General features: G+C 43.4%; 1 protein-coding gene across 2 annotated transcripts in view; it reads right to left on the bottom strand.

Annotated features, from left to right (window-relative positions):
- Arhgap28 (Rho GTPase activating protein 28) overlaps positions 1-27,129 on the bottom strand; it is a 174,205-nt gene that overhangs the window by 136,822 nt on the left and 10,254 nt on the right. The window contains exon 2 of one of the 2 annotated variants that reach the window (XM_052750171.1): positions 14,199-14,299. The exons of the other annotated variant lie outside the window; for it this stretch is intronic. Coding sequence (XP_052606131.1) covers positions 14,199-14,254 — 56 coding nt within the window. The 5' untranslated portion in view covers positions 14,255-14,299. The remainder of the gene's footprint in view (positions 1-14,198; positions 14,300-27,129) is intronic. 2 annotated transcript variants of the gene reach the window in all.

The raw sequence follows: 27,129 nt of genomic DNA, 5'->3' as shown, positions 1-27,129 counted from the left end.
CAGTTTGCTTTATTCGCTGAAAACTGCTATGCTATGAACATTCCTTGCTTATTTAAAATCCTTAAAATTTCAAGGTACCGGGCTCAAGTGCTAACATTATGTTTTTGTTTGGTTGCTTTTTAAATCACCTAACTGGGATGAAGTGATGGCTCAGTAGTTAAGAGCACTGGCTGCTTGCTCTTCCAGAGGACCGAGGTTCCATTCCAGGCACTCACGTGGTGGCTCACAGCCATCTAGAACACCAGTCTCTTGGGATCTGATGCTCTCTTCTGACCTCTGTGGGTACTGCATTCATGCAGTGCACAGGTATACATACAGATAAAATATCGATGCACATAAAAATAAAGGTTAATTTTTTTTAATCAAGAAACTATGTTTCGTACAGCATGGTAAAATTTGTACAATTTAAAAAGTAAATTAGTGAGTAACAGAAACAATGATGTCACCCCAACTTTAGATGCAGTATATAAAGATGCAAAATGAAAAATGTACTGTCTCCACTGAATCTATTCTTGACCAGTAATTGGATGTTGCAAATGGAAAACAGAATTTCCTGACTTATATTTAAGACTCTCTATTCAAAAAGCTCAATTTATTCCAACTCTGCCTAACAAGTCCTTCATCAAGTTTCTGACCACAAAAAAACCATCTGGGAGAGTTTGAGGGGCTGAGATGTCTGCAACAGGAGTGCTGGTTGTGAAAGTGTGAGGACTCAACCCACATACACCTGTGACCCAGCACTGTGGGGACCCAAGCCATATACACCTGTGACCCAGCAGCACTGTGGGATACAAAGACAGGAGAATCACTAGAAATTGCTGGCTAACAGGTTAGCTCCAGATGCAGTGAGAAACCCTGAATATGACAAAAAGTCAGAGTAGGATACCTCGTGTCCTCCTACGCTCTCTGTGTGCACAGGTATATACATGTGTACGTATACACACACACACACACACACACACACACACACACTGAGGGAGAGAGGGAGAGAGGGAGGGAGGGAGAGAGAGAGAGAGAGAGAGAGAGAGAGAGAGAGAGAGAGAGAGCATTTGAAAAGAACTAAATCCTGCCAATATATCAACTACACCTCCATTCAAATGATTGTTAAGGTATCATTGATGAAATAAAGGGACAAGAAGACAGTCAGGTTGTAAAATGAAAGTCTGCTCCATACATGCTCAGTATCAAACGTAGCTGTTTTAAATCAATTATTTTACTAAAGCATACTCCTTGCTGTGTTGTACTTGACACAAATATAACAAAAGTTGCAATAAATAAAAACCCACTTAACAGAGCAACAGAAACCCACATTATTTTAAAACAATACTGTCCCTACCAGACACAGAATAAGCCTCTACCTCCTACTTAGCCTTAGAGTCTCTGACTGCGAACCGTGGCTCTCACGTCTCTAAAACAGTAAGCGAACACACTAGAGGACAGGTCGCCAGCGCAGTAAAAACTCACTGTCAGGTTGTCCATCTACATCTGTCTGTGGGTCTGTCTGTAGCTGGACCACCCAGCCAGGAGGGAAACGGACTGGAAGCAGAGGCAAGGTCCCAATCAAGGGAGGAGAGCTATCCGAGCTGCCGGCGGATTTGACGTCTCTTTTCTCTCTCACTTGTGCATTCGGAAGTTTTTACCCAGAATCTCTAAAATTTCTAGCAGACCTGTAATTCCTCAGTGATCATTTGTCTTCACAAACTTTTCCCCAAAAGATATGGAAGATATGACTCGGGAGCATTTATAAAATGGTATGTCCAGTCAAATAGACTGCTTGGGTACAGAACCTCTGAGGGCTAGTCCCATGACAGGTGCCCCTCCAGAGTCTCTGGGTTTGACAGGAATCCTTTGCTGTCTTCTAGGCAGTCTATGAGATTCTCCAGCCTCATCCTGCTTATGTGGTTCAGAAAGTGCTGCTCAGTCACTTCTCCTCACTCCTGGCAAGACCCAGGACATCTGTCATTAACGAACTGACCAATGGTAAGGAAAACTAGATAATCTCTGTGCCTCTGAGGTTTCGGATCCCACTGATTTGGGAATGATAGTGAGATGGACAGATAGACAAGAGAGGTCACAGCACTCTGGAGAATTCTGCACACCATATCCTTGCCTCTAACTCAGTGGGATAGGAAGACAAAAGCCGGAATATCATCTGAGTGCTCTTTTTACCAAATCTGTGGGAATTTTATTTCCCTATACACTAGCAATCTCAAGATAACTGCAAAACCCAAGCTTTGCAAAAATCATCCCAATATTTCCAAAATGCACCATTCAATCATGTTCCAGCATGTAATGCTGGCCATGACTGTCATTTATCTCTGCCTCGGACACACTTTCCGGACCCATTTTTGCTTCTGCTGGTTTTCTTGCATTTCCCCTCCTGTCTTTAGACTCTACCTCCCCATCCCTCTACGTCTCAGAGGAAGATGAGTGGGGCTCTCTTCTCCTACACATTATCACGTTAGAGAAAAATGACTTATTCCAGTACTTGGTTTCTACACTTTTTTTGTTGTTTTTCGAGACAGGGTTTCTCTGTGTAGCTTTGCACCTTTTCCTGGAACTTACTTGGCAGCCCAGGCTGGCCTCGAACTCACAGAGATCTGCCTGGCTCTGCCTCCCGAGTGCTGGGATTAAAGGCGTGTGCCACCACTTAAAGCAATCCTGTTTCTCAACTGTGAACACTATTAAACAGGTCGCATCCTCTGTAAAGGGCTGGAGGGCGTTTCCTGGACAGTCTCGGGGAGACCTGCTCTCACTTCAACACCTTAAGGTGCGGCAGGTGGGGCAGGAAGGAAGAAGGGAAGGAAAACAGGAAATAATGATTAAAGGCTGCACAAGAGGAACGGCACTTCCTGAGACTGTCAGGAGGATAACTAATTCTCACACAGATCTTGTTCCGAGGTCTTCCTACTGCTGTTTCTAATCCTCAGCAAGTCTGAGATGAACACTTATTTCTAGTGAGGAAACAGAGCCACTGACGAGTGAAGAGCTCCCGCAGACCCTCCCACTGATGGAAGTTAATCTCTTTCTTTCAAATCAAATGATCTGGGTGAGGCTGAAAGTGACATGAACAGGGACTTACCACCCCAATGTCCCAATTCTTTTGTGGTCCTACATATGACTGAGTGATTGAGCTAAAGACTGATTGGTGTTTAGATGTTTCTGGGTAAATAAGGAAAATGTTTAAGTGCTGTTCAAGAATGATGCTGATTTTCAGGAAGGTGAAATATATTTCACAATATAGGGACTCAGAAACTCCATAACCAAATGTCTCCGTTTGGTCAGAACTCCAAGCACAGTTGTTACTGGCTCCTCCTCTAAATAGTGTCCCATTTTGAACAACTGTTGTGTAGTGGTTTCTTCCCAGATAAATTCTTTCCTGTTGGAGGGAAGCTTATTAAGACAGGGGATGTTAAAGGCAGATTAAAAAGTAGGGTGTTCTAGGGGAGGTGAGACATTCCATCCTGCAGAAAAGCTCATCAAAATCAGGAACTAAGCAACTCAACAGCTTCAGGAAGTTCCTGAAACCAACCAGACTCACTGAGTCTCTCCATCCCCACGTGTCCATGAGCAGTAATGGCTGCTGATAGGCACCGTAGGGTCAGTAAAGCTGAGCTGCCTGGGAAGGAACACACTTCAACATGTGGAGCTTCCTGCGGGCTGTGGAGTGAGCTTGGCATTTCTGGGTCTCATGAGCTGCCATCCACGTTAGGGAGGGCCCTGATGACACAGCTGCCCCTGAGTCATTTCTACTCCTGTAAGTTACCCCACTAAGACTCACTGGTTCACCAAGGTGGACCTCAGTGGTGCCCTGGTGTCTCCAGTGAGCCTAACATGTTCATGTCGCCCCAGGAATAATGTCACACAACAGCAAAACACATAGTTATTTATGCACAAACACCACTAATTGTACAAGTCAAACCATACAAGACGACAGTATCTAAGCCAAGAACTGATGGCTGTTCACTGTCCAACAATTCATACGTGTATGTGTATATGTGTGTGTGTGTACATGTATGTGCACGTGTTTTTGGTATGTGGCTACGTGTGTGTATGTGTGTGTGTTTGTGCATGTGTCTATGTAGGTGTGTGCATGTGCACATATGTGTGTACACATGATTGTTGTATGTGTGTATATGTATGTATGTATGTGTGTACACGTGTTTGTGGTTTGTGGTTACATGAGTGTGTATGTGTGTGTTTACTCATGTTTATATGTATGTGCATGTGTGGGTGTTTGTGCATGTGTACATGTATGTGTGTGTACACACATGTGTATGTGTAAGTATACATCATTGTGGTATGTGTGTGTATGTATGTATATGTGTATTCACATTCATATGGTCCCATCTTCCATTTTTCTACCCATGAAGAGCTTTTTACTTCATTTTTCCTACCTACAGAATTCATCAGGAGCACTAACTAATTCTAATGCTCCTGGAAGTAAAACTTGACACCAAAGCCTCTCCTCTTCCTCTGAGAACACAACGAACGTTTCATCTACAGAATTTACTTCCACAACTGCCGTCTCAGTCCTACGGACTCATAAGTCTTGCACTAATCACTCATTCTCCACATTTCACTAAATTTGGTATAGACCATGTGAATCTTAAATTATTTTTAAAATATTTATACTTTTGACAAGTATTCACTTATGGGGGGGTCACATATGATGTGGTGCACATGGGAGGGTCAGAGGACAACTTGGAGAGGATGGTTCTCTCCTTTCACAACATGGGTCCCAGGGATAAAACTCAGGTCATCAAGCTTGGTGATGAGTGCCTTTACCTGCTGCATCATCTCAATGGCCCTTAAAATACTTTTCCTCCATCTTCTTAGAATCACAACCTGCACGAGCTGACAGCAGCTGCAGCTGGTTTTATTAAGTGTTTTGACTTTTGTTTTCAATTTTTCATGTTAAAGCCAGTGTGGCAGTTTGAATGTAATTGGCCCCATAATCTCATAGGAAGTGGCACTATCAGGAGGTGTGGCCTTGTTGGAGGAAGTGTGTCACTGCAGGGGCGGGCTTTGAGGTCTGATATGCTCAGGATACTGCCCAGTGTCAGTCGACTTCCTGTTGCCTGAGTCAAGATGTAGGATTCTCAGCACCACATCTGCCTGCACGCCGCCATGATGACAATGGACTGAACCCCTGAAACTGTAAGTGAGCCCCAGTGAAATGTTCCCTTTATAAGAGTTGCTGGGGTCATGGTGTCTCTTCACAGCAATAAAAACCTAACTAAGACAGCCAGTTTCCAACAGCTGCTCTACCATCATGAATGACATGGCACCCTTCCCTACTTCACATTACTGTGCTTTTCCCACCTTCAAACACCTCACTTCCCAGTCGTCCTTTTACTAAATCACTGTCTTTTCCTCTAATATCTTCTCATCTCTAATCACCAACCTAATGACGTCGACATCCTTGAAGGTCCCACTGTGGCTTCTTGGAAGTGAGCCACTGTTCAGCTTCCTATCATATCAGGCTTCTGATGCTTCGCCCATTCTGCACCCACCTTCAAGGTCTAAACTTCTTCCATACCTCTTCTAATTTCAAAAAACTGCCTTCTTTTGTCCCAACCACTAACCCTCATTCACCAAAGTGGCTGATGAAGGTCTTTTGGGAAACTGGCCTGCAGGAGAAAGGGAGGAAATCCCTGCTGTACATCTCTGTATCAGGGAAGGTCACAGGTGTCCTGGAGAAGCTCACATCTTAGTGTTCTATCCCCATGACAGTTAGAGCTGCTGGAGGACAAGGTTAACAGCCAGTCCCAGAAGGCTGTTCACGAAGGCAGTGGATTCCAGTGAGGGGCAGTGGGTTCCAGTGAGGGGGCAGTGGGTTCCAGTGAGGGGGCAGTGGGTTCCAGTGAGGGGGCAGTGGGTTCCAGTGAGGGGGCAGTGGGTTCCAGTGAGAGGGCAGTGGATTCCAGTGAGGGGGCAGTGGGTTCCAGTGAGGGGGCAGTGGGTTCCAGTGAGGGGGCAGTGGATTCCAGTGAGGGGCAGTGGGTTCCAGTGAGGGGGCAGTGGGTTCCAGTGAGGGGGCAGTGGATTCCAGTGAGGGGGCAGTGGGTTCCAGTGAGGGGGCAATGGATTCCAGTGAGGGGGCAGTGGATTCCAGTGAGGGGCAGTGGATTCCAGTGAGAAGGGCAGTGGGTTCCAGTGAGGGGGCAGTGGGTTCCAGTGAGGGGGCAGTAGATTCCTGTGAGGGGCAGTGGATTCCAGTGAGAAGGGCAGTGGGTTCCAGTGAGGGGGCAGTGGGTTCCAGTGAGAAGGGCAGTGGGTTCCAGTGAGAAGGGCAGTGGGTTCCAGTGAGGGGGGAGTGGATTCCAGTGAGGAGCAATAGATTCCTGTGAGGGGCAGTGGATTCCAGTGAGGGACAATGGATTCCAGTGAGAAGGACAACCTACCTCTCTGTCCAGCTTAGTGAGATGCATTAGGACAATGTTTCCTTTCCTAGTCAGGATCTTAGCATTTAACCTTATCCTGCTTTTGATAGCTGCTAAAGAATGGTATTCATCATTAATTTCTCTTCTCATACTATGAGTTAGTGACACTAAATGGTCCTTAGTTGCTCAAAGATAGGTTTAAAATCACTGCGATAATGACACTTCATTACAGGGCTCTCTGTAAAAGTCGCCTGGATATAAGTGGACCTGTAACAAGCCCTGAAAACACACACTTAATAGAAAGACATGAATGTCACTAAAGATCGGGAGATGTAATTACAGCTTCAGAGTCATGTGACCAAGGATAACTGATACATTCTACCCCGTGATGACATTTTTAAGTCATTTCTTCCCAGTTACCCGCTGTCTTGCTCCCTCACACAAATGGTCATGTCTGAATTAAACAGACACAGAGAACAAAGATAAAGTCATTGCAACCAGGGAATCTACTATGCCATGTTATTTCAGAATCATCAAGGGAACCCTTAAGGGCAAATCCACTAATATAGACCAGAAATCGGCCAAATCCTAGTCACAAAAGGAAGGTCAGGTTCACAGTTAGACACATAATCACAACCTCTTTGTCTTCTATGCCACAGACTACATCTATTAAGTCATTATCTACTAAGACTGCATCAACTAAGTGCTTGGGGTGAAAGGTTTGAAGCTAAATGCTGGGTATTCAGAAACACCGTGTCCACTGAGAGAAAACTGCAGAACTCAAATATTTAAAATAGCAGTTTACAAGATGTCCCAAACAATCCAATCTCATTTCTCCAAATATTTTCCCTTATAAAAAAGTTAAAAGTACCCAATTTCTGGGCATAGTGGCACATACCAGTAATCCTAGCATTTGGGAAGTTGAGGCAGGAGGACTGAGCATTTAAGGCCAACACTGACTATATAGCAAGACTGTGTCTTTAAAAATAGGATGGGGGATAGGGCACATACAAAATATTTACTTAATTTTTTTTTTTTTTGGTCTCGAGCTCACAGAGATCTGCCTGCCTCTGTCTCCCAAGCGCTAGGGTTAAAAGTGTGCACCACCACTGTCCGGCAAGAATAATTGTTAAAAAGTGGTCTCAAACCTAACTTCAGACTATCTGAAGTTATAGAAGTCATTTTCTTCAAACTGTGGCCTGCCACAGAGCAAACTTAAATGTTGTATTGTGTGCAGTCATTGCGAGGTTATAGCATGAATCATAAACACAAACACAAAACCTGGAAGAAAACAGAGTTGCTCTCATTGTGACCTCACAAAACACTTCTTGCTTTAGCTGTACTTGGGCTGAAACGGGAAGAACTAAACAGTCTACAATCACCAGATCTAATACATATTTTAAAGGGCCAATTTCACAGAATGTATTTTTAGGCCAGAACAACGGCCCTCATGTCACTCATGGTCTCATTTAAGACTTTATGACTGTGATATTACATACAAAGCAGGCAGAAATATCTATGGTCTCGTTCAAGGATGCTTTACCACTTCTAACTGGGTATCTAGATATCACAAGTTCCCTGATTTCTCTGGCCTGTTTCCCAGTCACCATCTGCACTCAGAGCACTGACTAAGTGACGTTTCTGTGAGACACAAAAGTGTTGATCTGTTACAAGAGATTTGAAAGTCTGTTTTTCACATTGTCTGAAACCTTTGCAAATATTGCTTAGAACACAGAAAAATATAATCAATAGCATTGTTGCTGAGCATGGTGGACATGCCTTTAATCTCGGCATTTAAGAGGCAAAGGCTGCCAATCTCGGTGATGCTGAGGTCAGTCTGGTCTACATACTGAGTTCCAGGCTAGTCCCCAGAGTTACATGGTGAGACCCTGTCTTAAAACTAACAAACATAAAAGCATTGTCAATAAGCCTCAAACTAAAGAAACAGAATGATTATGAGCAAATAAAGTTGTTGTTTTTTAAATCACCTGGTCCTATGACACTGGCCTAATTCTCAGAGGCTTACCTTCTGCATTCCTGAACTGTGACTATGGGGCAGAGCTAAGAGGAACAAGGGACTTCATTGTTCTGTGTCTGCACTCTAGCTGAGAGGGGGAAAATCCTGTCATGTCACCACATTGTAATTCTAGTCTAAGAACTGATCTTGAGAAATTTCTAGAACCTATTCTATTTCTAGAATCCCTTTCCATAATCCTCCATATATGGAGGCGGCTGTGGGTTTAGCAATCGATGCTTTTGCTGATTCTGGGATCTTTGTAACATTGCATGAGTCTTGACTTCCCTAAGGACACAAATGACTTCCAGTGTAGACAGCACAGCTATTAGGGACCAAGCTTGAAGCAAACAGGACCAAGAAAAAGCTGGTAAACAACGGGGGAAGTTAATGTCCTTTGCTGACTCTGAGATGCCCCTGATGGAATCTGCAGGGAGGAGCTGTCTCTCCCTGAGCTTCTTGGCTGTGGCTCTGACCCAGGATTTCACAACAGCCTTAAATCCTGCTGAAGTAATCACATCAACCGTGATCCTGGAACTCGAAGGAGAGACTCCCATCTGGCTATCCTCAAGGTCCCTCTCTAAGTAGTAATGAATATTAACACAAACCATGGCTGAGTAGAAATGTTATTAGTCTACCAAGGGTGAATGGGCATTGGCCAATTTGTAGAGCAAGCTAAAATTAAATTCTTAATATAATCTCATGTCAATGAAAGGCATATAATAAAGAATGGCCACCCTGAAAATTAATCTGTTTAATACTTAAATATAATCAAATAGGTCTGTTCTCCAAATGTAGCTCTCTTTATTAAACACTCATTTCTGAAGTTGGATTTTCCAGATGCCTGGAATTTTTTTTTTCTAACTTTGTAGGCAAGACTTCAAAACTGGAAGAGGTTTGCTGTTTCTTGTAATAAGAAAATTGGCTTCTTGTCTTAGCAATTGCCATTATGTTCATAACCTTAGGAAACTTCAAGGACAGAAAATCAAACTAACGTCAGAAAAGAAAATTATAGGGCAAATGTTGTGATTTGCAAAATTACAAAGAGTTGGTGCTATTGTATTTTGAGATTTAAGATATTGCCAGGGGTGGGCCACAAGAGCTGTAGGGGGTGGGACTGGAGTTCCTTGAGTGGCTAAAGCACCCCCCCAGAACCGGTTTGTGCCTGTCCAAGAACTGAAGGAAGTTTCTCCCTGCCTCAGTTGGTTTAGGCCCTTGTGCTTTTCTGTGTTCTGGCCTTAACAATTTCAATTTTTGTGCATATTTCTGTAGCTGTAATTTTCCAGGCTTTAAAATTATATTATCTGATTTTCTCTGAATCACCTCAAATCTCTGAGCCCTCAATTAGATGCTGCACTTCATCAGGAGACAAATGATCTCAAGGCAGAATCATCTCACAGTGAGGTCACCCAGACTCCACGTTCACGCTCAGAAACAAAAGCCTTTTCCCTTTTCTCGTTCACTTCCTAGGGATTTTTTTTTTCTTTCCAAGAGATAAAAATCTGACAAAGTAAAAATATAATCAGCTGGCTGCAAGGAGTCAGATCCCAGATTAGCATGTGAATATATTTCTTTAGTGTCTCATACTCTGTTTCTCAGTGTAAAATTAATTTTTAAAAGTTTCATAAGATAACCTTTAACCAGAGCCAATTATATTGCTTCCCAGTGTTGGAAAAGAAAAGTCATACACAACCTCCCTCCCCCGGTTCCAGAGACAATGGGCCTGTTGCTAGGTACAGAGATCTGGAGGAGAAACCCCAACTCCTGCTTCTCAGGGGGCTACAGTCCAGCTCAGGGATAGGCCTGTCTACAAAGAGGTGACATCACACATGTCAATGGGGATCGCAGACTTGGGGCTCCAGTAGGCGGGGTTCACTAGCAACTTAAAGATCAACAGCCATAGTGGGAGACAGCCGCAGAAGGCAGCATCAGACGGCTCTGGACAACATAACCTGTGGCCTAAACCCTGGGGACAAGGGGACTTAAGCAGGGGGAGACCAAGGAGAGTAGATAGAGAGGCGACCCATCACAACGGCTAAGGGCACAAGTTCTGTCACGGTGTGTGCACTGTAGCACAAGTTTGTTTTTTTTTTTTTAAACTAATGGTTAGCATTATGAGTTTTAGAATGAGAACACCATGCTTTAGTAGAATAAATTGCCCTCTGTGTCTCAGCTGCTCATCCTATAAAGTAAGATGTAATCTACCTTGGAGAACAAAACCTGTGGGGCTGTAATACATGTACACACACACAACCTTTAGACACTGCCACACAATGTCATCTGCAAGGGCCACCAAATCAAGTTACAAAAAAACAAACAAACAAAAAAAACAGTCTTGCCATGCTTTAAGTATGTTTACAACTTTGTGTTGCATGAATTCATAGCTACCTTTAGCTGCATGTAGCCTACAAGCCTGAAGCATGTGCAGCTGTGCCTGCCAGCCTGAAGCACTCAGAAAGTATTAGCAATCATCGCCATATACACAGACCAAGAACAGAGGGAGGGAACCTTGAAAAGCATGGTGTGTACACCCTGCCTTTGTCAAAAGAAAACATCCAGGAGATACAACGAAGGAACCCAGAGGCGAGAACAGAGCGGTGCTCATCAGGAGCCACACTGTGAAGCCCCTCCTTCCTCCCCTTTCCGGAGTCCTCCCTGGAGGAGCCACAGCGTGAAGCCCCTCCTTCCTCTCCTTTCCGGAGTCCTCCCTGGAGGAGCCATACCGTGAAGCCCCTCCTTCCTCTCCTTTCCGGAGTCCTCCCTGGAAGGAGGTCCTTGAAGTCGCTCACACATTCACTCCTATCTGAGGATCCTCAGTCCGTGAGAAATAATTGTGTCTCCATGTTTACTTTTTAAAATAAATTTGCAGTGCTGGGGACTGGACCAAGCAAGTCTTGTACTACTAATCTACATCTGCAGCCCCGAGTTTTCTAAGGTGGGACCCAAACTCTTGATCCTCCTCTCTCAGGCCCAGCCCATAGCTACGTCTGAACATTTCACTTCCAATACTCCTTTCCATCAAAATGCCCCTGTTCAGAAAGGAGGCTGATGACACTTTTGTAAATGTCCCAACATTCCCAACACCTGAGAGGTGAGGACCTAAGTCTAAACATCCACACGAGAACCCTTGGGTTACAAAAGAGCCATCAGACACTCAATAATATAGACACTATAAAATATAGTACAGATGGAGTAATACACTCAGATGCCACATGGCACATGGGAAGGAATGAGGGCCACATGAGGAAGCATGATGAAAAGTTCTTTCTATTAAAAAAAAAAAAAAAAATGCTGTATCTTGTATCTGAACTGTCTCCTAAAGGCCCAAGTGTTACCTTTAACCCAGATCTCCCGGGAGGTGACAAAACCTTGGAGATGAAGTCTGGCAGGGTCTTTAGGTTCTTGGGAACTTGCCCTCAAGGCAGATGATAGGACAATAGCCTTTCTCTTTTCGTTTCCACATCCTGGCCCTGATAGCTGCTTTGTTCTACCCTGCACACCCAGCCCAGCTGTGCTGGCTCAGCCAGGCCCAGCCATGGGTGCCAACTGATCACAGGCTGAAACCTCCCACACTGGGAGCCAAAGCAAGCCTTGCGTATTCGTGCGGTGATCCTCTCAGTTCATTGTTTGGCTAACAGAAATGTAACTAACATAGGAAATGTTCCATCCTTAGAGGCTTGGGTTGCTTATAGCTTAAGTCTCCTCGCTTGGAAAGGGAGGCTATATGTTTTCTAAGGATTCTTCCGGCACAAGTGTCCTGTAAACCGACAGACAGAAAGGACTGGGAGAGAAGAAGAACATGAAACGAGTAAAAGGACGTATGTCTGAAGCTCAGGAACTTGTCGAACAGTATTCCTATGGAATGCTTATAGAAAAGAGTGATATCCAGCTTGTAGATTTCTGACTTTTCTGTTTAACAATGCTTCTTTACTTACTACTCATGACATTAACTAACCATTCCTCAATCCATAGCTTAGTGCTCTCTGACCTACTACACAGACAGCAAGCCCATGGACCACAACACTTGGCTGCCCTAAATCATTTTTTGGCTCAATGCTTTTGCTCCACGTTGAAGGGCAGATATGTGCTCAAATTTCTCTTGGATCTCAGAAACGCTTCATTTGTGCACGCGCTCGCGTGTGCATACACACACACACTACACATAAGATGGGGACAGGTGATCCCATGCAGACACATACTGGCCTGGGTACCCAAGAAAAGCATCGGAAACACTAAGCAAACACCTAACGGGCCCTGGGCCACGGATGAGATGGTCCAACGATGCACGGCTTTCCCTCGTCCTTTTCACTAGGCAACAACTGGGAGACTGCATTACGTATGTATGAGATCCAAAACACTTCCATTCTCCTGGTCTTCCCTGAGAAACAACTAGAAATCAGGACTCCTGGGCCCTGACCTCGTTACATGATTATTAACATTTTCTACTTCAGAGCAGAAGCAGATCATCTCTACAGGGATTACTTTGTACACTCAGGCCCTCTGGGGCTGTGCTCTACCAGCTTTTTTACACACACCAGAGAGAAGTGCCCTGTCACAGAAGTCATTCCTTAAGGTCACACTGCCCAGAAATCCCCTGATTATAGGAGGAAGCATTTAACAGCAGCCTCCAGCCAATCCCTATTTTAGCTACACACTATTTTTACACTGATCTTGTCTTCCACTTGTTTAAAGTTAATCCTAGGCACTAAAGAAGCACTCTTAATACTGGGAGAGGTCTCTCTGGGTACAGAATATGGTTATGGTGTCTATAAATATAAAAATGCACCAGATGTTAAATAAGTTTCTCAAAATAGGTGGTGATGAGGTTAAAAAGCTCATGTGATTGGACACAGGCTGAATTTAAAGTCCAATCATGTTCTGGAAACTGGAAAATTCTCTGCTGGGGTGGCATAACTCCAGGAATGCAGAAAATCTCTAACTGAATCCCTTTCGCCATTTTACTAGAACAAATGAGGGTGCATTCCATGGCACAGCTAGCAATAAGCTTAACTGCACATGGCCAGGTCTGAGATAACCTCTCACAGTCTCTTTTGCCTTCATGGCAACACCAGAATGCTCAGGAAAGATCGTGATTGCATTAGACTCTGCCTGACTTTTTCTGCACCAGAAAACTCTGTTAAACACGAGACCCAACTGGGTCACTCAACCGCAAGCCAAGCTAAACTCAGAAATGGCATGACTCACAGAGCAAGAGTCGCATCTGTTTCTGCGGAATATGAAGCTGGGACACGGACTTTGGGTGAACCACTAGGATTTCTGTGTGTGTTTATGATTAGTTAAGAACACAGTTGCCAATCCTGTGACTCCAATGATTTGGATTTTTTTTTGGGGGGGGTGGGCAGTGCATAAATTCTTCAAAGACTCTAAAAGGATGAAAGTTTTGCTCAAGTGTGACTTTTTTCCAAAATGAAGGACATCCATGAGGAATTGAAGACAACCTCCCTAAGGAGGCAGTGTTTTATTAGCTTATTTCGTTGTTTTTGGATATTTAGTTGAAGTCTCTCTGATAATTTGTCTATTCTGTCAACCCCATGCTGTATTTAATTAAAAATCTTGCTAAACAGATCCACAGAGTCTCCCATAGCCTCCCACTAATCCCTTAACGTATCTAACCTGAACTACTGGCCCGTCTTCCCACCCTCCACCCTATCCATCTACACACTGATAGGCACATACACATCACACATTAGGTCATCCACGCCACTGAATACCACTTCCTCCTGAATCGAAGGTGCTTTCTCTCTAGCAACTGCAGTACCAAACAGAATGTCACTCACAGTCCTCTGGACCACACTGATGCCATGTCACAAGAGAGCCATCTTTCTGCCTTCATCTCTTGCCATTCTCAAGACAGCCCGTGAATGTCTGTTGAAACAAACTATAAAATAGAAAGAATGGATGGATGAACTGAGTATCAGAAAATCTAGAAGTCTCCTTTCTTGTCAAATAATTTAACATTTGTTCTTCTCATCCATTTATAATACTAAAACAATAGTGCAGATAAAGTGATTAAAATAGTGGGCTTTTCTCCCACGCTCCTTGATAAACATCAATCATCACCCTTGGTTGACCCCTGGTCACACTCTGAATGCCACTGCCTGAATCCCTACATCTCTTTCTCTGCCTCTTGCTTTCTCATTTATTACTTTAAAATACATGAGCTAAGAGAGTTCCTCCGGCGGTCAATCTGCTGTGTCTGAGCTGATGTGACTTGTCAGTCACAAGGACAAAGAAGATACCCGCTCAGGAGATACCTCTCCAGCTGACTTCTTGTAAGCGCCTAGTTACTACTCCTCCAGTCAAGTGTTCAAACCTGAATGAAGCTGCAATGCGGGAGGAGGGCAAGAAGACTCAGCAAGTAAACATGGCAGCTGCCTGGCTGGATGACCCGAGTTTGACCTCTGGGAGGGACACACGTGGTGGAAGGAGATCACAAACTCTAGAAGGTTGTCCTCTGACCTCCACACACATGCTGGGACATACAAGTGCGCTTGTGCAGCAGTGCGCATGCACACACATCATACACACATACACACACGCACACACACACGCCAAACACACATACACACACATGTACATACACAGCATACACACACATGCACACACACACAATACACACACACCATACACACATGCACACACACATGCACACACACCATACACACATACACACACATGCACACACACACGCCAAACACACATACACACACATGTACATACACAGCATACACACACATGCACACACACACAATACACACACACCATACACACATGCACACACACATGCACACACACCAAACACACATACACACACATGCACATACACACACATGCACACATGCACATACATATGCACACATGCACACACACAGCATACACACACACACTTGATGATAATGATGCTGATACAATAACAAATTCAAAAACAATGGGTTTACTTTCTTATAAAAAGGAAGCATGTAACAGGCATCACTTCCTTTTTTCTAGAGACTAATCCTCCGTACTTTCCATGACTGGCTTCCCACAGCAGCTTTATGAGTAGGCCCTGCTGGAAGCTCTCTTTATCTCACCAATCCTGACCAAACTGTAGCTTTCTTGGGGGGAAAGGGGGGGTCACTGTTTAAGACAGGGTTTCACTCTGCAGCTCAAGATGCCCTAAAACTCACTGACTCACTGTGTGACCCAAGCTGGCCTTGAACTCACAGGGATCTTCCGACCTCATCCTCCACCGGATGCTAAGATTACAGGTGTGAATCACCATGCCTCCCTCACCTTTTAAAAGGGTGGGTCACAAACCCATATGGGTTCTCATGACAAAACTCGGGATCACGAAACACTTGGTAATGATAAAAGGTTTCTGGTTTCTCAACAACCAAAATTGAGTCTAAAAATGAAAGCATCAGGACCCTGGGGTGCTGCTGGCAGTGATTGCCTGTGTTGTAGCTCGCAACTGCACTGCAGGCTTCATTCTGAACACACAACACTGTGCTGTGTGTGCTACTGACACACAAAACTCCAGAGAACACTGCTAGGAACACCTCAGCTCAGACACAGCCTGTGGGGAGCATGGGCTGCAATGATTTTACTGCACACACAGTATTTTCTGTGTAGAAACATATGGTTTAATTACGGAAAACAGATTTTTAAAAAACATTTTCCTACCATCACTGCGTGTTAAGTATTAATTTTAGTATGTGTCTGTGGTCATAACAAAAATGCAATTTCATAAAAATTGTTAAATGAATTTTGCTTACAATGAGGACAGGATTTCCAACAATTACTAAAACAGCCCTAAGCATACTTCTGTCATTGGTACCATGATTTTATGCAATGTAGTGTTCTCAGCATTGATAATTATAAAATCAAAGAATCAATCCACTCAGAAATGCACAATGTAACACAAATCTTAACAGGTCTTATTAATAAAAAACCCAGAGCCAGATACTGGGGTGAAAACTGAAAGATCGGAGGACAAGTCAGCCACGTCTTACCTCTAGGAGATCCTCAGCCCAAGAGAGAGCTACTTCCTGTTTCCTCACGCCTATATACCTTTCTGTGGCCTGCCATCTTACTTCCTCTTTCCGCCCAGCTACACAACTTCCTCCTTCTGCCCAGCTACATTACTCCCTTTTCCTGCCCAGCTCTATCACTTCCTTTTTCTGCCCAGATCTATCACTTCATCTTTCTGCCCAGCTATATCCATTCTTCTTTCTGCCTAGCTACATCGCTTCCTCTTTTTGCCAAGCTCTATCACTTTGTCTTTCTGCCCAGTTCTATCATTTCCTCTTTCTGCCCAGCTCTATCACTTCGTCTCTCCACCCAGCTACATCACTTCCTCTTTCCACCCTGCTCTATCACACAGAAAATGCTCTATGTCACACAATTGGCTGTGGAGAGGCAAATCTCATGACTCAGAGTCCTGATAGAAGAGTGAGCTTAGTTTTCTGACTCTGATAGGTTCTGGCCTGGGCCTGCTTCCTTGCTGATTGCCTCCTTAACCAGATGGCAGTTGAGGACAATAATTGAAGAAAAGCAGCAAATGGTTTCTGGACATTCTCGCCACTTTCAGCCTATGATGCAGCCTTATATTCAAGTCTCAAAGACTGTGGCAATGAAGAAAGGAAGCCAGACACAAAGTAATGCTGTCTGCGACAGTCTCTACAACCTCCAAAAGCTGGCCATGCTAATCCGTGGTGACAGATAGCAGAACCAGGTTGCCTGGCAAGGGCTGGGGCTGGAAGGAGGGGCCATGAGGGGAACATGGAGGCTGGTGGAAATGGTCTGTGTTTCATTTGGATGGTAAGCACATGGGCCCCGAATCATCAGGCTGTACCCATCATATACTGAATCCCCCACCCCTTTTCAAAGAGGGAATCCAGAAAGAGTTAAACGGTAAGAGAGGTGGGTACGACCTAAATGCACTGCATAAAATTATCAAAGAACAAATAAAGTTTTAAAAGAGGGGACTGATGTAACTAAACAGAAGATTTAGTTTCCAGGTATTATTTTAAAAGTCCTGGTGGTATTGGGATCATTACTAGTAGATGGCTTCTTCCTCTTGTGCAGATGAGAAGGGGCCATGGCTTATGGGAGAGAGGGCTTCCTTTCAAGTCTCTAGACATATTGCCTTCAGAGGCATATCCTTATAATTTCATCAAGTATCAACACTAAGACCCAATATATGGGGGCAGGAGGAACAAAAAAGGAGAAAATCAGTGAGAAAGTAAAATAGACTTCCTCCATAAATTGCATATGCATGTGTTTTACTAGAATGCTAAAGAGAACATAATTGAACAATAGTCTTTTATGTTCTTGGACATCTCTGTGTAAATTACATTAAACTCATTCCAATCGTCTACCAAAATAGGATACAAATTAAATCACATTAACTAGATTAAATATAATTAAATTATACTTTATAAAGTATTGAGACTATTACATACAATATTAATATAATTTATCTTTCTAAAAAGAGGTTATTAGTGACTCCTCTCCTTAACCTTGAGCAATAATAATAACAGTAATAATAATGTACTATGCCATTAAACAATACCCAGCACTCCTATTAATTAAGATCTCAACATACAATAATCTTCAAAATCAGAATCAATCCTGCTTCTTGGATAGGTTGTGTTTTGGGGGAGAAGCTTGTGCACACCCATCTTTCCAACACAACACCCCAACTTCAGCGACTCAGGCGAAGTCTCCCAACTTCGTTGAAGTAATAGCACACAATAAACAACTCGCTGTAGAGACTGGGTAAGAACCTGAGAAGCCAGTCACATAAGCAAACCAGCAACGTTAAACTGGAGAGAGAACGCTGCTATTATAAAATTAGTGCGGGTCTAAAATCATATTTTGGTTCTGGAATCACCTAATCATCATAATTTCCAATCTGATTGTAAGGAAACAGAATTCAGCTGTTAGTGGAACCCTGGAGGTCAGTTAATGGAACCCCTTTGCTACCCAGTGAAGACATCAGGTACACCGCTGACCTTTGTGTGACCTGTTTTATCCAAAGTAGACAGTAAATTCCCCCTGCCCTCCCTCCGCCTCTCCTCTCAGATCACAGGTTAACTGCCTCTGGCCCTCTGGCCCTCCGGCCCTCCAGCCCTCCGGCCCTCGTCTCAGATCGCAGGGACCAGCATTCCTGTGGTTACCTGCACTGCTGCAACCCTGTTCGTCATGCATCTGCCACAGTGTTCTTCCTACTCAAAACTCTCCCCCTATTCATCTCAGGGCTTTACTGTGGCATCACCTCCTCTGAGGAGCTCCCCTCAACTCCCCTCTCACCAACTGAGCCTGAAATATTAGTATATCTGCTCCTCCAGAGCAGCTCACAGATTTTCCTCATTCATTCATTCATTCATTCATTCATTCATTCATTCAATTGTTCTGATATTGAATGTCCACTCAGGGCCATTAGACTGAATTAGGATACTGAAATGAAAGACAGTCTGGTCCCCCAGTGCTCCAATGCTGGATGCTACAGTAACTGACCCTGAACACATTTATCCATTCTCATTAACAGTTTTTAAACAGTAGTGGTAGCACCAGTATTCAGTATCTTATATGACATACAAAAGTTGTTTTTAAATTTTAGTTTTCTTCTTGTGATTATCAGAATTTAAATCTTTCTTGTTTTAATGAATGAAATAACCCTTGGGCAAATTTTAGCATGCCTCTAAAATACCCACCTCTTTGCACTGTCATTGGGAACAATCAAGGGGGCCAAGCCTCCAACATACGAATATGTGCACACACCTAAACCACATGTGTTACCAAAGGACCTAAATAGTAGGAGGACACGTATTTTAGAAATGCTAGATTTCTTTCTTGACTTTTATCAGATTTTCAGCTTTTTTACTTTAAGGATAATGAGGAGCATGGGAAATCACAAAGGAGAGTAACAGAAGTTGAAATGTAGACATGATCCATGCAGGCTCTGTGGATAAATGTGCCACAGTGGGATCCCATCCATAGGTGTGACTAAAAAGTACTGACAGTGATGTAGTAAAAGTAAACCCATTCATAAATAAAGAGTGCTGGGAAACAAGTAACTAAAAATGTCCCCTTCCCTTTGTCATGTCTCTCGCTCTTCCTTCTCAAAAGTTCTTTGTAGGATCCATTCACCTGCTTTATTCACCATCCCCTTTGCAACCTGCGTCAAACTGGCTTCCGTCTCCTCCACTCTGGAAACCCATGGCATCCAGGCTCATCGCACTAAAAATATCCCATGAGTGAGTTTCCATTTTCACCATTATTGGCCATTTCACTACTGCTGATGGTTATAAGGTCTTGGCTTCCACATGTTCCTACCTCTTGGTCACTGTCATGGGCTCCCCAGGCCTAGGCCACCTCCTTCCATCCCCCAGCTAGCAAAACTCTTCAGCTTTCCATGTTCCGTCCACTGCTGTCTCTAGGCCTTGTCTCTCCCACCAAACCTTGTCCGGTCTGGTCCAGATGTTACCATCCCTGATGCTGAAGTCTCCCGTGAACAAAAGCTTTTCAAAACTTTCCGAAACATCCCTCCTCGGCTGACTGTCTGATGGGTCTTCACACTTCTCAACCTCACCAGCTACAGGACAAAAGGCCACCTGTGACATCCGATGCTGCCTGAGCCGAATTTCTAATCTTAGTAAGTAACTCCCAGACAGAAGACAGGTCACTTTTCCTAATATTCACTGCACAGTCACCAAATTATCCAAACTTCTTCGCTGAAGTCCTCACTTCATTCCTAGCTGCAGATCCTGCCTGTCATCCACACCTAAATGACTACATTACCCAGATACATAATTTGTTCACTCCATGATCTACCTTAAAATCATATTTTATGTCCAGAGGAATAAATACACTGAGAGGTCACTGGGATGCAAGAAGAGAAACAGCGAGGAGATTACATTTTTTTTTTTTTTTTTCGTTTTTCGAGACAGGGTTTCTCTGTGTAGCTTTGCGCCTTTCCTGGGACTCACTTGGTAGCCCAGGCTGGCCTCGAACTCACAGAGATCCACCTGGCTCTGCCTCCCGAGTGCTGGGATTAAAGGTGTGCGCCACCACCGCCCGGCCCGGAGATTACAATTTTAATTTCAGGGATTTTAACCCAATTGCTCTTAAGCCGGATTAAGAGAGCAATGAGGGAAATGGGTTTGGGCACGGTGTGGGGGAGACAGAAAGGAGCACAGCCTAGGGGAGGATTTGGTTAACTGAAGAGGGTTTCTTTTCTTAAGTTCACCCTTTAGTCCGCTGAGCAGCAAAGCATTCCCCTGAACTCTAAGGAGAACGAACTGGTGGTTAACAGCTAAAACCTGCATAGTAAGGACTTTTTGAAACATTGGCATCCTGGGAGTATCCCATGTGTTTAGGATTGGCCTAATCGAAATCTGCCACAGTGGGGCTTCTTCTAAGCAATGACTCATGTTGTTTTAGCTGGCAGTGACTCACAGCCTCACAAAGCATGACACAGCTTCAGATACAGCGTCGACGGCCAGCTTCTTCCCGTTACACACTGCCAGCTGCTGGACCCGTGGGCGTCCTCTAGTGTGGGGCTTTCTGCAGCTAAGCGCAATGGGGGCTGCATTTGATAGAAAAGAGCTGCCAAGTAGACCCTGCCATTCCAGAGAGGTACAAATGCAGAGGGGATGGAGTTTATGTTACAAATTCCAGAGCCAGGCATCCGTGCTTGGGTTTTCAAAACAGCCCGGCTGGAAACTTTCAGTTGGCTCTTTTCCTCGTTAATTGCTCGCTCACTCTATTGAGGTCAGTAAGTGCTTTTCTTTCAGATGCCAATGAAAAGTCACCGCAAGTCTGTTTTCTGACTCTGGGTTACACTGGAGGAGATAACACGCCTGGGTAGTTGTCCAGCACTGGAGAGGAAACTAAGGAAAGGACATTGTCCCTGATACCGCCTCTTTCTAAACCTTGGTGTTTCTCAGGAGGGAGCCCATGTTCCCCCGCTGTGGTACTTGCTCTTGGTTTGACTGAGCACTACAGACCATGTATGCCATGGGCCTGAATAACCGCTGTGGTGACAGGACCAGCTGACTGCTGACACTCAATGTCTGCTGACACTCCAGAGCCTGGCTCAACAGGGCTGTCACTCCCCAGAAGCCTTGGTAAAGACATGGTCTTCCTGCTTTGCTTTTCTGTTAAGCTGTAGAGATTCTTTCTTGAACGCCCCAGTCACTCCTGACTGGTCGAAGGAAGCTTAGTTCCTGTCATCAAGACACTCTAAACTCCCAGGCTGGCTAAATACAGGGAATGCCACCTCCGGGGGCCTGGCACTTAGCCGGAAAGCCCACCCCATTGTTAACATGTAACTAACACAACTGTCAACCACAGGAGTGCTGTCGTCATTAGAACTAAAGTTTATCAAAGTGGCTGCCTTGGAAAATAAACACAGGCAACCAGAGCCCAGAGGTAGATCTGACTCCCACCTCTCCAGAAGATTCAAAGCTAGACGAAGACCTCCAGGATTAGTTTCCTAAATGGGAGAGTTTGAAGCCCACCTTAGGCCAGCAGCCTCAACAATCTAAGAATCCCCGATGGATAATGGTTGTACTTAAGCTTACAGTGCCGGGAAGGCTCAGGAAAATGGTGCCGCAAGCGCCCTTTCCACTGCTGTTGTTAAACCAGGTATTCCTAGGGTGCTTGGGCTAGCCTCGAACTCTTGGGCTCAGGTGATCTTTCCACATCAGCTTCCTGGGCATCTGGAACTAAAGGCATTCTCTTGCAGTTATACTGAATGACCATAAGGCTCTCGGACACGACACAGCTCCCTGAAGTCAGAGCTTAGGACTCAATTCTCTAACTACATGAGGTTGAATAGCTGAATGTGTAAGAAGTCATCAACAGTAAAACTTTGTGGATACACTATAACCAATAATCCATTAAGAATCAAACACCCAGGCAATCGCAGCTGTTTCTGGCCACAGGGTCTCCTACTGTGTCACAGGATGTTGATGCAGCCTCCCTTTAAAATGTTCCTGTTGGCAAACCATGCAGTGCCAATACACTGACTAAAACACCTTGGCTCAGATCAGAAACTAAGGATAGGAATTGCAAGGTTTTTACTGTGCACATTTTCCTATTACCATTCCCTGCATGTATCAAATCCTTGGCCTGTATTATTTTACAGTGTTTGATTTTAAAAATTGCTGTCTGAATCCCGAATCATAAAAGAACTGCTGGGGATATCGCTATTCTTGATCTCAAATTGTGTTGCAGAGCTATAGTAAGAAAAACAGTAAGAGAAATATGGTATTGGCATAAAAATAGACATGTTGATCAATGGAATCGAATTAAGGACCCAGACATAAAGCCACACACCTCTGGACACCTGATTTATGTAAAGAAGCCAGAAATATACACTGGAAAAAAGACAGCGCCTTCAACAAATGGTGCTGGTCAAGCTGGATGTCTGCATGTAGAAGAATGCAAATAGATCCATACTTAGCACCCTGTATAAAACTCTACTCCAAATGGACTGAAGATCTCAACATAAAACCAGAGACACTGAACCTCATAGAAGAGAAAGTGGGGAACAGCCTTGAACTCACTGGCACAGGAGAAGACTTTCTGAACAGAACACTGATAGCGCAGGCATTAAGAACAACAGTTAATAAATGGCACCTCATGAAATTGAAAAGCTTCTGTATAGCAAAGGACACCATCACTCAGACAAAGCAACAGGCTACAGAATAGGAAAAGATTTTTTACTAATTATACATCCAGTAGAAGACTTGTATCTAAAATATATAAAGAACTCAAAAAACTGGACATAAAAAAAAAACACCTAATTAAATAATGATATACATAAATAGAGAATTCTCAAAAGATGAAACACAAATGGCTGAGAAACACTTAAAGAAATGCTCAACATTCTTAGTCATTAGAGAAATGCAAATCTAAATGACTTTGAGATTTCCTCTTACACTAGTCAGAATGGCCAAGATCAGTAAAACAAATGACAGCTCACACTGTCGAGGATATGGAGTAAGTGGAACACTCCTCCACTGCTTGGGGGAGAGAAAACTTGTACAGCCATGGAAACCAGTGTGCTGGTCCCTCCAGAACCCGGACACAGACACATTAAGGCCCAGGAAGATCACTCTTCAGCATAACCCCAAAGTACTTTACATCCCATTACAGAGACACCTGCTCGTCTATGTTCATTTCTGCTCTGTTCACAGTAGCCAGAAATGAGAAACAGCCTAGATGTCCATCAGCTGAGGAATGGATCAGGAAAATATGGTATATTTATACAACAGACTATTATTCAGCTGTTACAAAAAAAAAATAATGAAACTTGCAGGTAAATGGATGGAATTAGGGAAAAAAATTATCCCAAGTGAGGTAACCCAGACACAAAAAGACAAATGCAGTATGTATTCATTTGTAAGTGGATGTTAGCTGTTAAGTACTCCAGAAGCAGGCTACAATCTGTATAACCACAGGGGTTAGGTAGAAAGTAAAGGATTCCAAGGGAGGGAAGTATCTTCCTAGGAAGAGGAAATAGAATACTTATGGATCGACAGAGGAGGACTAGAATGGAAGGGTCAAATGGGGAGGAGCAGCTAAAACTAAGGACCACTTGAGGTCATATGGAAACCTACTACAGTAAAAGCTTCTTTTAAAATATATATAATATATAATATATAACATAATGTACAATACACATGACATATATATTTATATTATATCATATAATATTACATATACATATAATACATAATTAATTAACCATACACATATAATTATATAATCAATATAATTGAAAAATGACATATATGTAATATAATATAAACATATACTTATATTATGTATTATATAATGTATATAATATAAATTATGTATACTAATATAAATATTTATATTATATTATAAATTTTATATATATAATATATATGTATGTGTCTTCTAAAGAAGCTTTAACTATAGTAGGTTTCCATATTGTTGTTATCTGGTGATTCCATTTAAATTATTCTCTAATAAATATTTTCTAAATAAATATTATTTTCCAAAAATCTAAATGGAGTCACCAAATAACAGGGGAAACACAACATCACATAGGTAATTTTTTTTGCCACCAAGTGAAACATCCAGTGCCAGGAATGAGTTACATCTAATTAAGTCGTTAGCCAAGGGGCCCCATGGAATCCTCCAAACAACTCGGGTTATAGCCAAGGCTTTTGGCTGTTTCCCACAAACTCATGGGAAGGCCCTATTGCTGAAGACAACATCTAAATATATTACTGAATATGGAAAAGTCGAGCTGGGACCTAACTAGTACCGTCACCCCTAGTGACTAGTGTTCATGGTACTAGAAGATACTCTGTTGGCTACCAGAGGAGAAAGCTGAACCCCAAGCCAGCTACAAACCCTTCAGTCCACAATGGTGACCTGCCTGCATGATGCGCTGGTGGTACAGTAGCGGCACTTAAGTTGTGGGAGTAACCAACCACTACTGGATTGGACTTAAGGCCCACTCCGTGAGATGGAACCCCTGCGTGACCCTGCTCAGGTGGCCAAGAGTCTGAGACTAGATAGGCATGGATCTGGGGAGGGGGGTGGGGAAGGGGGAACAAGTATTATTGTTCTGCTAAAGGAGCACAGCAATAAAACGACTCCTAACGACATCCTACTGTACCTATAGATCAATGTCTCATTCAGCCACCATCAAAGAAGCTTTCCCCTAGAGAAGACGGGAACTAATAGAGACCTAAACCCGGACAATGTGCAGAGAGTGAGAGACCTTGGAAAACTCAGTCCTAAATGGGATGTCTCCAGCAAATCTGTCCCTTCAGGGCTCAGGGAACTATGCAGAAGCCAACGGGGATGGACAACACCAAGGAGACAAGGCCTTTTAGACACAGGATTCGCACTCATAGGAACTCACCGAGACTGTGGCAGCATGCGCAGGGCTTATACAGACCCAAACCAGATGAGGTCCCAGCTCTGAGACGGGGATGTAGACACAAGCTCCCACCCCCCAACCCAGAGGTCTCCAAGCAACAGCTACTCTAAAAGGAAAGTCTCACTGGTCATGCGAACCACACTTCATGGCAGGCCCCATGCCCAGCAGGACATGGCCAACATAAAATTAACTCAAGGGCATTTCTGCAAATTTCTTTGTCTAATTGTCTTTGTGCGTTTATGGCCTTACTGGTCTTTTGCTTGCATATTATGGTTTCCAATTTTGAGTTTTTAATGGGTCTTGTTTGTGAGTGTATCTATCTGAGTGTGTATGTGCTTCTCATGGTCTTTTCAGCTTGTTTCTCTTTTCTTCTTTCTGTTTGCGAGTTTGTTCATTTTGCTTTATCCTGTTTGTTGTTTGTTTTTGTTTGTTTGGTTTTTTTTTTTTGCTGTTTGTTTTCTTAAGAGAGCTAAAGGAAGGCACGGACTTGTAGCGGGGAGGAAGTGGGGATGGCCTGGGAGGAGATGAGGAAGGGAAAATCATGATCAGAATATATTATATAAAATAACTATTTTCAGTTTTTAAAAAATTAAAAATTAATAAAATTGCTGTCTGAATTAGTCATTTAAAAATTAGTAAATAATTTTCAAGTTAAGCAAAATTTCTAGCCATTTCTGAAATAGCACTAAGCATAGTTATGCCACTTTATACTACATATTTATAAAAGAGGTGTTCTCAGAATTAACAATTATAAAATCAAAGTTTCATTTGACCCTGAAATACAGTGCTCTACATCCTATAGTATCAATTATTCAGCCAAAACTTGATTATTTATGTAAAAATATATAAAAAGCACATCTACCTCATTAGCATTCAAATTTGCTTTTGATTTTAGTAAATGGTAATATTTATATGCCAAAAATTGTTTTACAATAATTTTTATGATTCTTTATCAGTTAACGTTTGATAGGTATGCCTATTTTATCTATCAATACACTCAGTTGCATAAACATTTATGATGAGAGGAGGTTGTGAAAGGCAAAATGTTAAGAGGCTGTGGTGATATTTTGTTTGTGATCTAACAAATTAACAAATAAAGCTTGCCTAAAGATCAGAGTGTGGAGCTAAGCCACTAGTTAGCCACAGAGGCCAGGGAGTGGTGGCTCACACCTTTGATCCCAGCACTAGTTAGGTGGAGACAGGAAGTGATACGGCTGGGCGGAGAGAGGAATATAAGGCAGAGGAGACAGGAACTCAGTGCTATCTCAGACTGAGTACTCAGTAGAGGTAAGATGTCTCTAGCGGCTGCTGCTCTGCTTCTCTGATCTTTCAGCTTTCACCCTGATATCTGACTCCGGGTTTTTATTATTAAGACCAATTAGGATTTGTGCTATAAGAAGCCCTGGTAGAGGGTCTGCTGGGGGGTCTGGAAGGATCTGATGAATCTGGTGGATCTGGGCAGTTTGCTCAGTAGGTAAAGGGCTTGCCATACAGGCATGAAGACCAGAGTTCAGATGCCCATGGAAAATTGGTGTGTGTGTGTGGGGGGGGGGGGGGGGGTGGTGACTGTGTGTTTGGTGTGAGTGTATGAGTGTGTATGTGACTGTTTTGTGTGACTCTGTGTGTGTTAACCCATCTATAATCTCAATGCTCAGGAGAAAGAGGCAGAGGATCCCTGAGCAAGCTAGCTAGTCAAATCATCAAGCTTAGGACTGAAGTGACTGAGCCTCAACATATAAGGTGCAGAGTCACCAAGGAAGGAACCTGACATTCGTTTATGGCACCTGCATCATATA

The sequence above is a fragment of the Peromyscus californicus genome, unplaced genomic scaffold (assembly GCF_007827085.1).
Source record: "Peromyscus californicus insignis strain IS unplaced genomic scaffold, ASM782708v3 Scaffold_21__1_contigs__length_65335640, whole genome shotgun sequence".
Classification (NCBI taxonomy): domain Eukaryota; kingdom Metazoa; phylum Chordata; class Mammalia; order Rodentia; family Cricetidae; genus Peromyscus; species Peromyscus californicus.
The sequence above is the reverse complement of the archived record's forward strand: the minus strand, read 5'-3'. Positions and strand labels throughout refer to the sequence as shown.